This window comes from Lissotriton vulgaris, chromosome 1_1 (genome assembly GCF_964263255.1).
Source record: "Lissotriton vulgaris chromosome 1_1, aLisVul1.2, whole genome shotgun sequence".
In the NCBI taxonomy this organism is placed as follows: Eukaryota; Metazoa; Chordata; class Amphibia; order Caudata; family Salamandridae; genus Lissotriton; species Lissotriton vulgaris.
In genome coordinates this window covers 4,553,838-4,568,553 of record NC_141685.1, presented here as the reverse complement: position 1 = coordinate 4,568,553, position 14,716 = coordinate 4,553,838, and the positions used below count along the sequence as shown (strand labels likewise).

Genomic DNA, 14,716 nt, shown 5'->3' with positions numbered 1-14,716 from the left:
TGTCTGTCTGTCTGTATGAGCGGTGCTGCCCTGTACGTCACTGCTCTGCTCTCCACAGTGTCTGTCTGTCTTTATGAGCGGTGCTGCCCTGTACTCCACTGCTCTGCTCTTCACGGTGTCTGTCTGTCTGTATGAGTGGTGCTGCCCTGTATTCCACTGCTCTGCTCTTCACGGTGTCTGTCTGTCTGTATGAGCGGTGCTGCCCTGTACGTCACTGCTCTGCTCTCCACAGTGTCTGTCTGTCTTTATGAGCGGTGCTGCCCTGTATTCCACTGCTCTGCTCTTCACGGTGTCTGTCTGTCTGTATGAGCGGTGCTGCCCTGTACGTCACTGCTCTGCTCTCCACAGTGTCTGTCTGTCTTTATGAGCGGTGCTGCCCTGTACTCCACTGCTCTGCTCTTCACGGTGTCTGTCTGTCTTTATGAGCGGTGCGGCCCTGTACTCCACTGCTCTGCTCTTCACGGTGTCTGTCTGTCTGTATGAGTGGTGTTGCCTGGTGTCAGTACACTGCTGTTAGCAAGGGAAAACATAATATCTTTTTGTTTTTCCCCGAGCTCACCTGTGTGACTGACACAGATCCTGTCCCACTCTCACCTCTGAATCACACTCACTCTGAACACCTGAGGCGGTGAGTGGCATCTGAGGACAGTGTGATCTTGGGCGTTGGACCCTGGTGGTGTTTCCCACTTGATTTCTCTGACCTAACACCGGCTCACATTAGAACCCTGTCTCTACTTTTCTTCGCAAAACTCCTCTTGGGACAGACAACTTCAGTCTGAAACGAGTCAGGGCCCATTCAGTGCACAGCTGTTCCATAACACGCACAAAAGGGGGGCCTCCTCTCAAGAGCAAGACTCAGGGGGAGCGGGATATTACATGGGTCCTGAATATAACCTGGTGAATATTACATGAGTCCTGGATATTACATGGTTATTATTACATGGGTGCTGAATATTACATGGGTCCTGAATATTATATGGTGGTTATTACATGGGTCCTGGATATTACATGGGCCCTGAATATTACATGATTATTACATGGGTACTGAACATTACATGGGTCCTGAATATTATATGGTGATTATTTTATGAGTCCTGAATATTATATGGTGATTATTACATGGGTCCTGAATAGAACACTGTGAATATTACATGAGCGCTGAATATTACATGGGTCCTGAATATTATATGGTGATTATTACATGAGTCCTGGATAATACATGGGTCCTGAATATTACATGGTGATTATTACACGGGTCGTGAATATTACATGGGTGCTGAATATTACTTGGGTCCTGAATATTACTTTGTGATCATTAGATGGTCCTGGAAATTATATGGGTCTTATTACATGGGCCCTGGATATTACATGGGTCCTGGATATTACATGGGTCCTGAATATTACACAGGTCCATCGGCAGAGCTATTTCAACATGATCATCTCTTTCAAACTGAGCCTTCAAGAAGCACATTCTAATGAGGACGAAGTACGTGCTGGCATTTTTTTCTCTGAAGAGGCGCTTCATTATGAACGGTGAATTGCGCTGAAGCGTTCTTTGCTTAGAATAATGATGTAAAGGAAGTTAGGAGGCCAATGAAGAGTTATAAGGCATTTATTATGCACTACAGAGAAAAGCTGGTGATCCCATCAGGAAGCAGAGAGCTAACTGACTGGGCAGAGCACAGTGGAAAATGACATCAGGAAAATGGAATGTTAAGCTTAAAGAGATAGGGCAAAACATAAGTGGAGAGAATACAACATATCCTCTTCCCTTCGTATGGAAGAAGCAGAAGAAAAAAAAACAAAATACAAGCACATGCTCATCGTTACAGAGGGAAAACTTATTTGCAAACAAAATCATGCAAGTAACCTGGAGGTCTTCGAACCCTCTGAACTCTACCAACATTGTTCTCCTTAGAAGGGACATCGCGGCTACACTCTGCCTTTTTGTACAGAGCCACACGCCTCAAGTTCCAACTTTCGCCGTTGAATAGAGTTATGAACCTTCGATGAACAGACCTAACCTTGAATGGACCTCTGAACTTGGTCAACCCAACCCCAACCCGACCAGGCTTGACTTTCACCCAATCATTCACCGCAATCTTACAGCTACCATCCGGTTCACACACGGCGCTGGGATTTTCAGGACCAACATTTATCAACTCCTTCATCCAGGCGGCAACCAACTTAGTGCCAGCTGAACGCCCCCTCATGATGTTAAAAGGAATCGTTCCAGTCACACCATTCTCAGTGGTTCTGTAGGCCCAGACCAGATCGTTTACCAATTCTCTCACATCCGTTCTTGACGAAATTGCCATCTGAATTGCACCTTTAACCATCCTGTTCGCCCTCTCGACTATACCATTCCCCTGGGGATTGTAAAGAGAGGTCCTTGAATGTGCAATTCCACATTTTTTTAAGAAATTGGCCATCTCCAAGGAAGTCAACTGGGTCCCATTGTCGGTGATAATCCTGGTAGGAAAACCTTCTTCTCTAAAAATGTCACTCAACACAGTGATAGTGTTGTTGGTAGTGATTTCCTTCATGAACTTAACCACCAACCACTTTGAGGAAACGTCAACAATCACCAAACCAAACCTCATATCTTGGCTCAACTGATGGAACGGACCAATGAAATCGAGACATATAGTATGCCATGGACACCCCGGGTCACTTATTGATCCGCAACTGGAATGACTGCCCACTTTGAGCCTCTTTTCACTTTCCAAGCAGTCCGTACATTTTTCCACCCACTGAGAGATTTCCAAGTCCATGCAGGGCCACCAAAAATTCTCCCTAACTCTCCTCTTGGTGAGGGACTGTCCCAGATGGCCTTCATGGGCTAATTTGAAAATAGCAAACCTGACGCCTTGTGGAGGAATAACCTTATCTTCCATTAAAATCAAGGAGCCATCTTTGTCCAAGACAGACAGCTGGTCAAGGACTTTCAAATATGGCCGAACTGCTGGGGATAGGCAACTCTCTCTCCTCGGACCCTTAACAATCAAGTCCTTCACCTCTCTCAACACCACATCCTTTGCCATGGAGGTATTCCACAGATCCTTGCCAATTGCCCCGGCACAGATATCTATTACTTCATCCACAGCAGCTACAGACCCTTCAGAATTGAATGATTCAACTCCCAGTTTGTCTACTGACTCCCAAGGTAGTGGAAGCCTAGAGAGACCATCGGCTTGGCAGTTCCTCCAACCTGGAATGTACTCAACTGTATACAGATATTCTTGGATCCTAGCAGCGAGTCTAGCTAACCTCGCGGAACCCTTTCCGGCCCCACCAGGTGACAGAATTTTAACCAAGGGTTTGTGGTCTGTCAAGAGCGTGAACTTGAACCCCCACAAATACATCCTGTAATACTCGCAACCCCACGCCGCAGCCAAAGCTTCACGCTCAATAATAGAGTAATTCCTCTCAGCTGTTGTGAGCGTCCTTGAAGCGAAAGCCACAGTCTTGATTCCAGACTCATGTACTTGAGCCAAAACCGCACCAACCCCCACAGCACTGGCATCCACAGTTAGGACAGACTTACGGTTGGTATCAAATGGTGTAAGGATGCCTGCATCACAAATCTCATCTTTGATTTTTCTGAAACAACCTTCTTGCTCCACACCCCACACAAACTTGCATCCTTTCCTCAACAACACTTTAATATTTTCAGTCTTTTCTGCAAAGTCCCTTACGAATTTGGCATAATATTCAATGAGACCGAGAAACGACCTCAACTGATCTTTGTCACTCGGAGCTGGTGCATTCCTGATGGAGTCTAATAAGTCACGTTTGGGTTTCACACCGTCGACAGAAAGGGTATAACCCAGGTATTCAACTTCCTCCACTGCAAATTTACATTTCTCTTTCTTAAGAGTTAATCCAGCTTGTTCCATCCTTTCTAGAACAGTTTTTAAGATCAGATTGTGTTCCTCTACAGTCTCACCAAATATTAGAACGTCGTCTTGGAAATACACCACGTTGTTTATTCCCTTCAGTACAACACCCATCATTCTCTGGAACACTCCGGCTGCAGAGGCAAGTCCAAAGGGCATGCGTGTGAATTGGTAAATCCCCTCAGTCGTTATAAAAGCTGTCAAGGCTTTTGAGTCTTGATGTAGCTTTATCTGATGATAAGCGCTGCGAAGGTCCAGCTTGGAGAAGTACTTCCCCCCTTTTAATGACAAGACCAACTCATTGATGTTGGGTAACGGGAAGTTATCTACTACAATGTTCTGGTTCAGGGTGCGAAGGTCCACACAGAAACGAAATTTTCCATCAGATTTGGTTGTAATAACTACGGGAGAAATCCAGGGTGATGTTTCGATTTGTTCTATCACTCCCTGATCCAACATTTCCTTCAACATCTTTCTCACTTCTTCCCGTGCAATGAATGGAACCTTCCTCACCTTGTGTTGCATGGGCATGGCATCATCACGCAATACAATCTTATGCACATAGCCTCTCAACTCTCCAATGTGTTCATCAAACAAACACTGCATCCCTTCAACAATTGAGTCCGTAGTTATACAGTCCACAACCATCACCTGTTGTGCTGCCCTGGGATTAATGATTATACCAAGGTCATACTGTTGCCCCCATCCCAGGATTGCTGGACCTGATCTAGATATATACACCTTCCCTTTGACGGAACGATCCTTAAATGATATCACACATACCATGAATCCAATTACATCTATGCTTTCGCCTTGGTAACCACAGGGACTAATATCACTAGGCAATAGTTGCACATCTTTCCAATTTTCTAAATACATATCCTTGGGAATAATCGTCCACAATGACCCTGGATCGACCATTGTTGTATTTCTTCGGACCTCTTTCGCTCAAATCTACACTTTTCCTGCTCACAGCAGCAACTTCATCTTGTTCAACACAAGAAACACCATTCCCTTGAATGTTTTCCTTCCCATTGTCTCTCTTTTCCATCTCTCTCATACATGCATTCGATTCCTCAACTACCTTCGCTATGTCAATGGCCATTTGTAGGGTCGGATTTTTTGCGGCCCACAGTTTTTCTTGCATCTTTTTATTGCGACATTGAACTATCAGTTGGTCACGTATCATTTCGTCTCTTATCTCTCCAAAACTACATTTAATGGACAGTTCTCGTAACCTAGCCACAAATTGGTCTACTGATTCTTCGTTCCTCTGGGGTTGGGTGTAGAATTTATGCCTGGCCATAACAATGTTTACTTCTTTTGCATACTGCTTCTTCATGCGAGCTTTTGCTTCAGTATACACATTGGTTATTGCCCTCCCATCTTGATTTAATCCTACTGGAAGATATTTAAAGGAACGCTGGCCTTCCTTGCCTAGGGCGCTTAACAACAGGGCTTTCTTTCTAGTTGCACTAAAATCCTTTCCATCAAGTGCTTCTATGTAGTTCTCGAAAATGTCTATCCATTCATCCCACTCGATGGGTGGATCTCCAGTTGTTTGTAGAAACATGGGAGGTACTATAACGTTTAAATTCTCCATCTTATTTTAATTGGCCTTGTATACACTGTATTCTTATATGTTATATATATTCAAGTGGAATATTGCTCACAATGTCTTACTCTTCCACTTTGCACTCTCTCTTTTTAATAATGTGCATTACACTGCTCCTCTCAATGTTTAAATGCTACTCTCTCTTCTTAATAATGTCAATAACACTGCACTTCTCAATGTCTCAATGCTACTCTCTTCTCCTTTTTAATTATATCAATTGCACTAGTCAATGCTTGTTGTGTAAAACGCTTACCGTGTTGGTTTTACTTGAGATGAGATACACAGGTTTGATCTCCAGGTTTAATTTGCGTTGATAGGGCAACATGCAGCGTTGAAAATGTGTAACGCTAAGTAAAAAGAAAATTAAAAAAAACGCAGAAACCCTTTGGGGAGCGTAGTTAGCGTTAACGCTAGCGATCACGGTTGCCTGGTAACCAGAGTTGAATCAAAGATGGCGCCTGACGCTTACGTGGCGTATCTGCGTCATCTCCGCTGTCACTGTTATGATTTACGCTGCCTGGTGCCTGACGCTTGCTCACCTTCCTGTGTGACGTGATCGAGTCTGTTCGGCAGAGAAGGACGTTCCAAAGTAAGTTCTCTCTTCTGCTCGTGTTATGTAGCTCGTGGAGGTTTTCAAAAAAATGCTCCACGCTTGTTCAAAAGATGCAACAAGCTAATTAATGCATTTCTTTCCGTGGTATTCGGAAAATTATACAAACAAAGTCTCAGAATTAGTCTCAGGTGACCGATCAGATAGAAATTGAAAATAAAATAGATATTCGACCTTTTGGCATGAATATCGACAAGGGTAACAGAAAATGAGAAGTGTCACAAACACACTCACCGCGTGTTTAGTTGGAGAGACGATTTCTTTCTTTTTAGGCTTGAATTAATTTGCGCTTGAGAAGTGATTCCTTGAGTTTGCAAGAAGTAGTTCTTTGTTCCTTGTTTTCCAGTTGTAGAGAGATTCTCATCAGTTGTAGATTTACTTGAAATGCGAGTAGCTGTTCAATTATAATTTTGCATCTTTGAACATTAATTTAATTGTCATCTTGAGAGTGGATTTCGTTCTTGATAAGTTTCTTTCTTCAATCTGAATTTCTTCTTTTTTTTTAAAATACAGTCCAAAATAAAATAATTCGCGTGGTTCTTTTCTCACCAGAAGAGTTTCACTCCCTCTGTAGTTGTTTAGCTGCTCTGCTGATCGTCGCCATGTGATGTAAAGGAAGTTAGGAGGCCAATGAAGAGTTATAAGGCATTTATTATGCACTACAGAGAAAAGCTGGTGATCCCATCAGGAAGCAGAGAGCTAACTGACTGGGCAGAGCACAGTGGAAAATGACATCAGGAAAATGGAATGTTAAGCTTAAAGAGATAGGGCAAAACATAAGTGGAGAGAATACAACAAATAACTTTACTCACATTTCCACCATGCATTTTGGGTGATGCATGCATTTTATCTCTTTGGCAGATTTGTCACTTGATCACACACATTGTTCCACTCACATCAAAACAAGGCGAAGACATTGTATATTAGAACCTGAAATGGAGACTAGGCAAAGTAAAACTCACATATTCTGCATGGAAACCTAGAAGGAGTATTTACCCAGAGAACTGAAGGCCTGGTGGATTTCTGTCATCACGTTCTTGTATAGCTCCTTCTGCCAGCGCTGCAACAGCGCCCACTCCTCATCAGAAAAACACGCCGCCACATCGCAGAAGGTAAACAGGGTCTGAAAAAGAAAGTACAGACCATCTTCAGAAAGGTGCCGAAGTATCCAGCCTAGGAGGCGCCTGGGTAAAGAAGGAAGGCGTTTCAACCACAGAGGCCTTCATCAGGGCATGACAGTGGTGAGGCCAGAGTAGAAGTACTTCAAACCATGAGCCTAGGAGGCACCTGGGTAAAGAAGGAAGACGTTTCAACCACAGAGGCCTTCATCAGGGCGTGATAGCAGTGAGGCCAGAGCAGAAAGGCTTCAAACCATGAGCCAAAAAGGCACCTGGGTGAAGAAGGAAGGTGTTTCAACCACAGACGCCTTCATCAGGGCGTGACAGCGGTGAGGCCAGAGCAGAAAGGCTTCAAACCATGATCCTAGGAGGCACTTGGGTAAAGAAGGAAGGCATTTAAACCACAGAGGCCTTCATCAGGGAGTGACAGCGGGGGGGCCAGAACAGAAAGGCTTCAAACCATGAGCCCTGGAGGCGCCTGGGTAAATAAGGAAGGTGTTTCAACCACAGAGGCCTACATCAGGGCGTGGCAGCGGTGAGGCCAGAGCAGAAAGGCTTCAAACCATGAGCCTTGGAGGCTCCTGGGTAAAGAAGGAAGACGTTTCAACCACAGAGGCCTACATCAGAGCGTGACATCAGTGAGGCCAGAGCAGAAAGGCTTCAGAGGGTACACAGAGGGCCAGGCAGGCTAGGAGGAGTGACAGAGGGTACACAGAGGACCAGGCAGGCTAGGAGGAGTGACAGAGGGTACACAGAGGACCAGGCAGGCTAGGAGGAGTGACAGAGGGTACACAGAGTGCCAGGCAGGCTAGGAGGCGTGACAGAGGGTACACGGAGGACCAGGAAGGCTAGCAGGAGTGACAGAGGATACACGGAGGGCCAGGCAGGCTAGATGGAGTGACAGAGGGTACACAGAGGGCCATGCTGGCTTGGAGGCGTGACAGAGGGTACACAGAGGGCCATGCTGGCTTGGAGGCATGACAGAGGGTACACAGAGGGCCAGGCAGGCTAGGAGGAGCGACTGAGGGTACATGGAGGGCCAGGAAGGCTAGCAGGAGTGACAGAGGGTACACGGAGGGCGGGGCAGGCTAGGTGGAGTGACAGAGGGTACACAGAGGGCCAGGCTGGTTTGGAGGAGGGACAGAGGGTACACAGACGGCCAGTCAGGCTAGGAGGAGCGACAGAGGGTACACAGAGGGCCGAGCAGGCTAGGGGGAGTGACAGGGGGTACACAGAGGGCCGAGCAGGCTAGGGGGAGTGACAGAGGGTTCACAGAGGGCCAGGCAGGATAGGAGCCGTGACACAGGGTACACAGAGGGCCAGGCAGGCAAAGAGGAGTGACAGAGGGTACAAAGAGGGTCAGGCTGACTTGGAGGAGTGACAGAGGGTACACAGAGGGCCAGGCTGACTTGGAGGAATGACAGAGGGTACACAGAGGGCCAGGCAGGCTAGGAGGAGTGACAGAGGGTACACAGAGGGCCAGGCAGGCTAGGAGCGACAGAGGGTACACAGAGGGCCGGGTAGGCTAGGAGGAGTGATAGGGGGTACACAGAGGGCCAGGCAGGCTAGGAGGAGTGACAGAGGATACACAGAGGGCCAGGCAGGAGGAGGAGTGACAGAGGGTACACAGAGGGCCAGGCAGGCTAGGAGGAGTCACAGAGGGTACACAGAGGGCCGAGCAGGCTAGGAGGAGTGACAGGGGGTACACAGAGGGCCAGGCAGACTAGGAGGAGTGACAGAGGGTACACAGAGGGCCAGGCAGGATAGGAGCCGTGACACAGGGTACACAGAGGGCCAGGCAGGCAAAGAGGAGTGACAGAGGGTACAAAGAGGGTCAGGTTGACTTGGAGGAGTGACAGAGGTTACACAGAGGGCCAGGCTGACTTGGAGGAATGACAGAGGGTACACAGAGGGCCAGGCAGGCTAGGAGGAGTGACAGAGGGCACACAGAGGGCCAGGCAGGCTAGGAGGAGTGACAGAGGGTACACAGAGGGCCAGGCAGGCTAGGAGGAGAGACGGGGGTACACAGAGGGCCAGGCAGGCTAGGAAGAGTGACAGAGGGTACACAGAGGGCCGGGTAGGCTAGGAGGAGTGATAGGGGGTACACAGAGGGCCAGGCAGGCTAGGAGGAGTCACAGAGGGTACACAGAGTGCCAGGCAGGCTAGGAGGAGTGACAGAGGGTACACAGAGGGCCAGTCAGGCTAGGAGGAGTGACAGAGGGTACACAGAGGGCCAGGCAGGCTAGGTGGAGTAACAGAGGGTACACAGAGGGCCAGGCAGGCTAGGAGGAGTAACAGAGGGTACACAGAGGGCCAGGCAGGTTAGGAGCAACAGAGGGTACACAGAGGGCCGGGTAGGCTAGGAGGAGTGATAGGGGGTACACAGAGGGCCAGGCAGGCTAGGAGGAGTGACAGAGGATACACAGAGGGCCAGGCAGGAGGAGGAGTGACAGAGGGTACACAGAGGGCCAGGCAGGCTAGGAGGAGTCACAGAGGGTACACAGAGGGCCGAGCAGGCTAGGAGGAGTGACAGGGGGTACACAGAGGGCCAGGCAGACTAGGAGGAGTGACAGAGGGTACACAGAGGGCCAGGCAGGATAGGAGCCGTGACACAGGGTACACAGAGGGCCAGGCAGGCAAAGAGGAGTGTCAGAGGGTACAAAGAGGGTCAGGCTGACTTGGAGGAGTGACAGAGGGTACACAGAGGGCCAGGCAGGCTAGGAGGAGCGACAGAGGGTACACAGAGGGCCAGGCAGGCTAGGAGGAGTGACAGAGGGTACACAGAGGGCCAGGCAGGCAAAGAGGAGTGACAGAGGGTACAAAGAGGGTCAGGCTGACTTGGAGGAGTGACAGAGGGTACACAGAGGGCCAGGCTGACTTGGAGGAATGACAGAGGGTACACAGAGGGCCAGGCAGGCTAGGAGGAGTGACAGAGGGTACACAGAGGGCCAGGCAGGCTAGGAGGAGTGACAGAGGGTACACAGAGGGCCAGGCAGGCTAGGAGGAGAAAAGGGGGTACACAGAGGGCCAGGCTGGCTAGGAGGAGTGACAGAGGGTACACAGGGGGCCAGGCAGGCTAGGAGGAGTGACAGTGGGTACACAGGGGGCCAGGCAGGCTAGGAGGAGTGACAGAGGGTACACAGAGGGCCAGGCTGGCTAGGAGGAGTGACAGAGGATACACAGAGGGCCAGGCAGGCTAGGAGCGACAGAGGATACACAGAGGGCCAGGCAGGCTAGGAGGAGTGACAGAGGGTACACAGAGGGCCAGGCTGGCTAGGAGGAGTGACAGAGGATACACAGAGGGCCAGGCAGGCTAGGAGGAGTCACAGAGGGTACACAGAGGGACAGGCAGGCTAGGAGCGACAGAGGGTACACAGAGGGCCAGGCTGGCTAGGAGGAGTGACAGAGGGTACACAGAGGGCAAGGCTGGCTAGGAGGAGTGACAGAGGGTACACAGAGGGCCAGGCTGGCTAGGAGGAGTGACAGAGGATACACAGAGGGCCAGGCAGGCTAGGAGGAGTCACAGAGGGTACACAGAGGGACAGGCAGGCTAGGAGCGACAGAGGGTACACAGAGGGCCAGGCTGGCTAGGAGGAGTGACAGAGGGTACACAGAGGGCAAGGCTGGCTAGGAGGAGTGGCCCCTCACTCCCTTCCTCGTCAGGCTCCTTTCTTTTACTGTCTCTCCATCTCCAAGTGTTCTCTATCGACGCTTCTCCCTCTCTCTCCTCTCTCTCTCTCTCTCTCCCTGTCTCACTCCCTCTCTGTCTCTCTCTCCCTCTCGCTCCCTTTCTCTTCTCTCTCTCCCTCTCTTTCCCTGTCTCAATCCCTCTCTCTCCCTCTCGCTCCCTTTCTCTTCTCTCTCTCTCTCTCTCTCTCGTTTCCTTCTGTCTCTTCTCTCTATTTCCTCTTTTACTCTCTCTTCTTTCTATTTTCTTCTTGCTACTCTCTTTCTGTCTCCTTGTCTCTCTCTTCTTTTCCGTGTCTGCTCTTTCCCTTCTTTATATCTTCTCTGCCTCTTTGCTTTCATTCGCTTGTTATTTTCTCTCCCTCCCTCCTCTTTACGCTATCTTTTTTCTTTTCCATACTCTATCGTATTTTCTCTTTCTCCTCTTTTACTCTCTCCTCTTTCTGTTTTCTTTTTGCTTCTCTTTGCTTTCTTATTTCTCGCTCTTCTTTTCTGTGTCTATTTTCCTTCTTTATATCGGCTTCTCTTTTTTCTCTGTCTCTTCTTTCTCGGTTTTCCTTCACTCACTTCTCTTATCTTTTCTGTATACAATACAATCGCGCACAGATAAAGCGCACAGATACCTCCTAGGAGGCGTCTCGGCGCTGGTGGAAATAGCACGGATCTTTTCTCTCTCTTCTCCTTGCTCAAACGTCATTTGTCCCCTCTCCCTCTCTCCCTCTCTCTCTCTCTCTCTCTCTCTCTCTCTCTCTCCTCCTCTCTCTCTCTTTCGCTCTCTCGCTCTCTCCTTCTCTCTCTCTCTCTCTCCCTCTCTCTCTCTCTTTTCCTTAGTCTATCTTCTTAGCCGTGTTTCTATTTCTTCTTCCTTCGTTCTTTGCCATTTTCTTTCCTCTTCCTTTTTCTGTTTACTCTCTTCCTTCTCCATATCTTCTTGTCTTCCTTCCTCTCTCTCACTTTCTTCTGTCTCTTTTCCTTCACTCGCTTCTCCTGTCTTCTCTTTTTCTTCTCAGTCTTTACTCCGTCTTCTTTTCACTCTCTTCTCCTCACAGTATTTTCTTTTCTCCTTACTCTATCTTCTCTTCTCTTTTGCTCCTCTTTCTATCTTGCTCTTGCTTCGTTCTTTGCCATGTTCTTTCCTCTCTCTTGTTTTCTGTCTGCTCTCTTTTGTTCTCTGTATCTCCCCTTGTTTCTTCTCTCTCTTCCTCGCCTGCCCTCGCCCTCCCGGGCCCCTGTCCTCTCTCCTTGAATCTTCCCAGACCCCTCTGCTTTGGGGGGGCCTCGGGGCCCCCCTCACTCACCTCTCCGGGGCCCGACATCTCTGCAGCTTCCCTCGGTGCAGGCGGCGGGGACCCGAGATCTGCGCATGCGCGAGACCCGGCTTCCCGGGACACTACACCCCTATAGCTACTGACACTACACCCCAGCCCTGCTGACACCGCACCCGCCCACTGCTCAGACACTACACGCCAGCACAGCTCGCTACTGAAGCACTACACGCCCCGACCCCAGGGCTTTAAGTGGATCGGGTCCTGCCGGTGCCGAGGCGGGTCCCTCTGGGCTCTCAATTTCTGCTCCACTGCTCAGACACTACACGCCAGCACAGCTCGCTACTGAAGCACTACACGCCCCGACCCCAGGGCTTTAAGTGGACCGGGTCCTGCCGGTGCCGAGGCGGGTCTCTCTGGGCTCTCCATTTCTGCTCCACTGTTCAGACGCTACACGCCAGCACAGCTCGCTACTGAAGCACTACACGCCCCGACCCCAGGGCTGAGTGGACCGGGTCCTGCCCCCCCCCCCCCCCCATCCCACTTAGACTCTTTCCAGTTCTCTCTCGGTCTCATCGATACATGTCCAACGAGGCCGCGGTGGTGGCTTTTTCATCTCATGCATCTAACAACCATTGACAGCGTCAATAGTCCTGGGTTTTTGTAGGTGTCACGCTATGCTGCATTATATATGTTGACACAATGAGAGAAACAGCAAAACACCTGTCGGGCCTCACACTGTGCTAAACAGATTTGTAACTTTTGTATGTTTTCAGCCACGCCCTTAATCACATCGGCCACGCCCCTAATCACATCGGCCACGCCCCTTGAGAGACCCCTCAGTTTTTTCATCCCACTTAAAGCTCTGCCGACCCCTACAAGAGCTGACGCACCTCTGCATATCAGCAGAGAGGCGTCAGTTCAATTGCGTCCATGGGTGCGGCGCACTGCGGCCCGAGGATTGACAGATGCGTCACACATCTGTCGACGCAAGCACGACGCAGCTCCAGCTATGCTCAGGAATGCCTATTCCTATTGCGCTGCTTCACGCCTTACGCCTGCTTCAAGCAGGTGTAGGGTTTGACGCAGCGGCGTCGTAGAAGTGACGCAGTGAAAACTTGTAGATTTCACTGCGTCACCTTTACGAGGCTTTCCTGCGCGGGAACGCACCCCCTGCATACATTATACCTGACGTAGGTATAATGTGACTCAGGGCTTTACAACGGGTCGCATCTCCCAAGATGCATCACATTGTAAATATGTCCCAAAGTGGCACATTGTTTACGACGCCGCTGGATCACAAAAACGACGTAACGGCGGTGTAAAAATGTTGCAAGGAGCTTGTAAATCTGCCCGTGGGAGCATAACTCCTCTGCTCACTATTGAGACGAGACCCCTGCCTGCTGCTCAGACACTATACTCCCTGCTTGGCTCACAACGCAGACACAACACGTGCCCTGCTGACTGTCAACCTCTACTCCTTCCCTTCTCACGGCAGACACACTACACCCTCTGTCCTGGGACTGGTGCAGACCTACAGCACAAACTCGACTCGCAGCGACTGCAGCGCGGTACAGGAGCCCCGGGTCCATTACAGAAGGACACGGTCACGGTTTGCAGCACGGGGAGACTTACCGGACTCCGCTCATTTAGTAGAAAGTGGGCTCACGGAGGGGGGGTCTTACCCTCCCTATTCCAGAGGGAACACATTTCATGGCGATAAGACCCCCTATCTTTGATACCTTTAATCCCATTTCTGAATCATTTGCTCAGACTCTCTTTGGTCAGAGAAGGTCAGGATCGCCCCGGGACCCCGGTCCCCGAAGTTCCTTCAGTTATCTCCTGAGGTCACAGCTGGTTACCTTAAAGATATCTTCATTATGATGTTTCAAGAAGGTTACTTTCCTAGAGAGTGGAAGAGCGCGTCCGTTCTCCCTTAGTTGAAAAAATCTAATCTGGGCTACAAGGATCTCAAGAACCATAGGCCGATCTCTCGGCTGCCTTTCCCAGCGAAGATCATAGAGAAGGCAATGAATGTTGAATTATCTCCGTTCATTAAGGATAACAATCTCCTGGGCGGCACACAATATGGGTTTAGATGCCAGTATCGCACAGAGCTGGCACTGACAAATGTGTTGGACCTGTTCGACCTCTCTGCGGCGTTCGACACGGTCAATCACGGTCTTCTCATCGCTCGACTCTACCCTCGGTCTAAGGGGCAGGGCACTCGAATGACTTCAATCGTTCCTCGCAGACTGGGAGCAATTGGTGGAGCTCGATGGGTTTAGCTCCACCTCTTTCTGCTTTCCCTTGAGGTGCCGCAGGGCTCATCGATAAATCCATGCTTTTCAACCTTTATCTCACCCCCCTTGCCACTTTAATAAAGTAATTTGGCTTCACGGTGGTGTCATATACTGATGACGCGCTGATCTTGGCGTCATCGGTGGGCAATCCTGAGGACGCTGCTCTCAGATTCCATATTTGTATGCATGAAATCAGAAAATGGATATCCAGAAATTGTC

General features: G+C 49.5%; 1 protein-coding gene across 1 annotated transcript in view; it reads right to left on the bottom strand.

The window, feature by feature from the left end:
- Window positions 1-12,278, bottom strand: part of LOC147736930 (zinc finger protein 212-like) — a 208,421-nt gene extending 196,143 nt beyond the window's left edge. The window contains exons 1-2 of the mRNA XM_086953922.1: window positions 12,228-12,278; window positions 7,121-7,247 (exon numbers count right to left, since the gene is read on the bottom strand). Of these exons, the coding sequence (XP_086810048.1) occupies window positions 7,121-7,247; window positions 12,228-12,245 (145 nt within the window). The 5' untranslated portion in view covers window positions 12,246-12,278. The remainder of the gene's footprint in view (window positions 1-7,120; window positions 7,248-12,227) is intronic.
- Window positions 12,279-14,716: the final 2,438 nt, after the last annotated feature.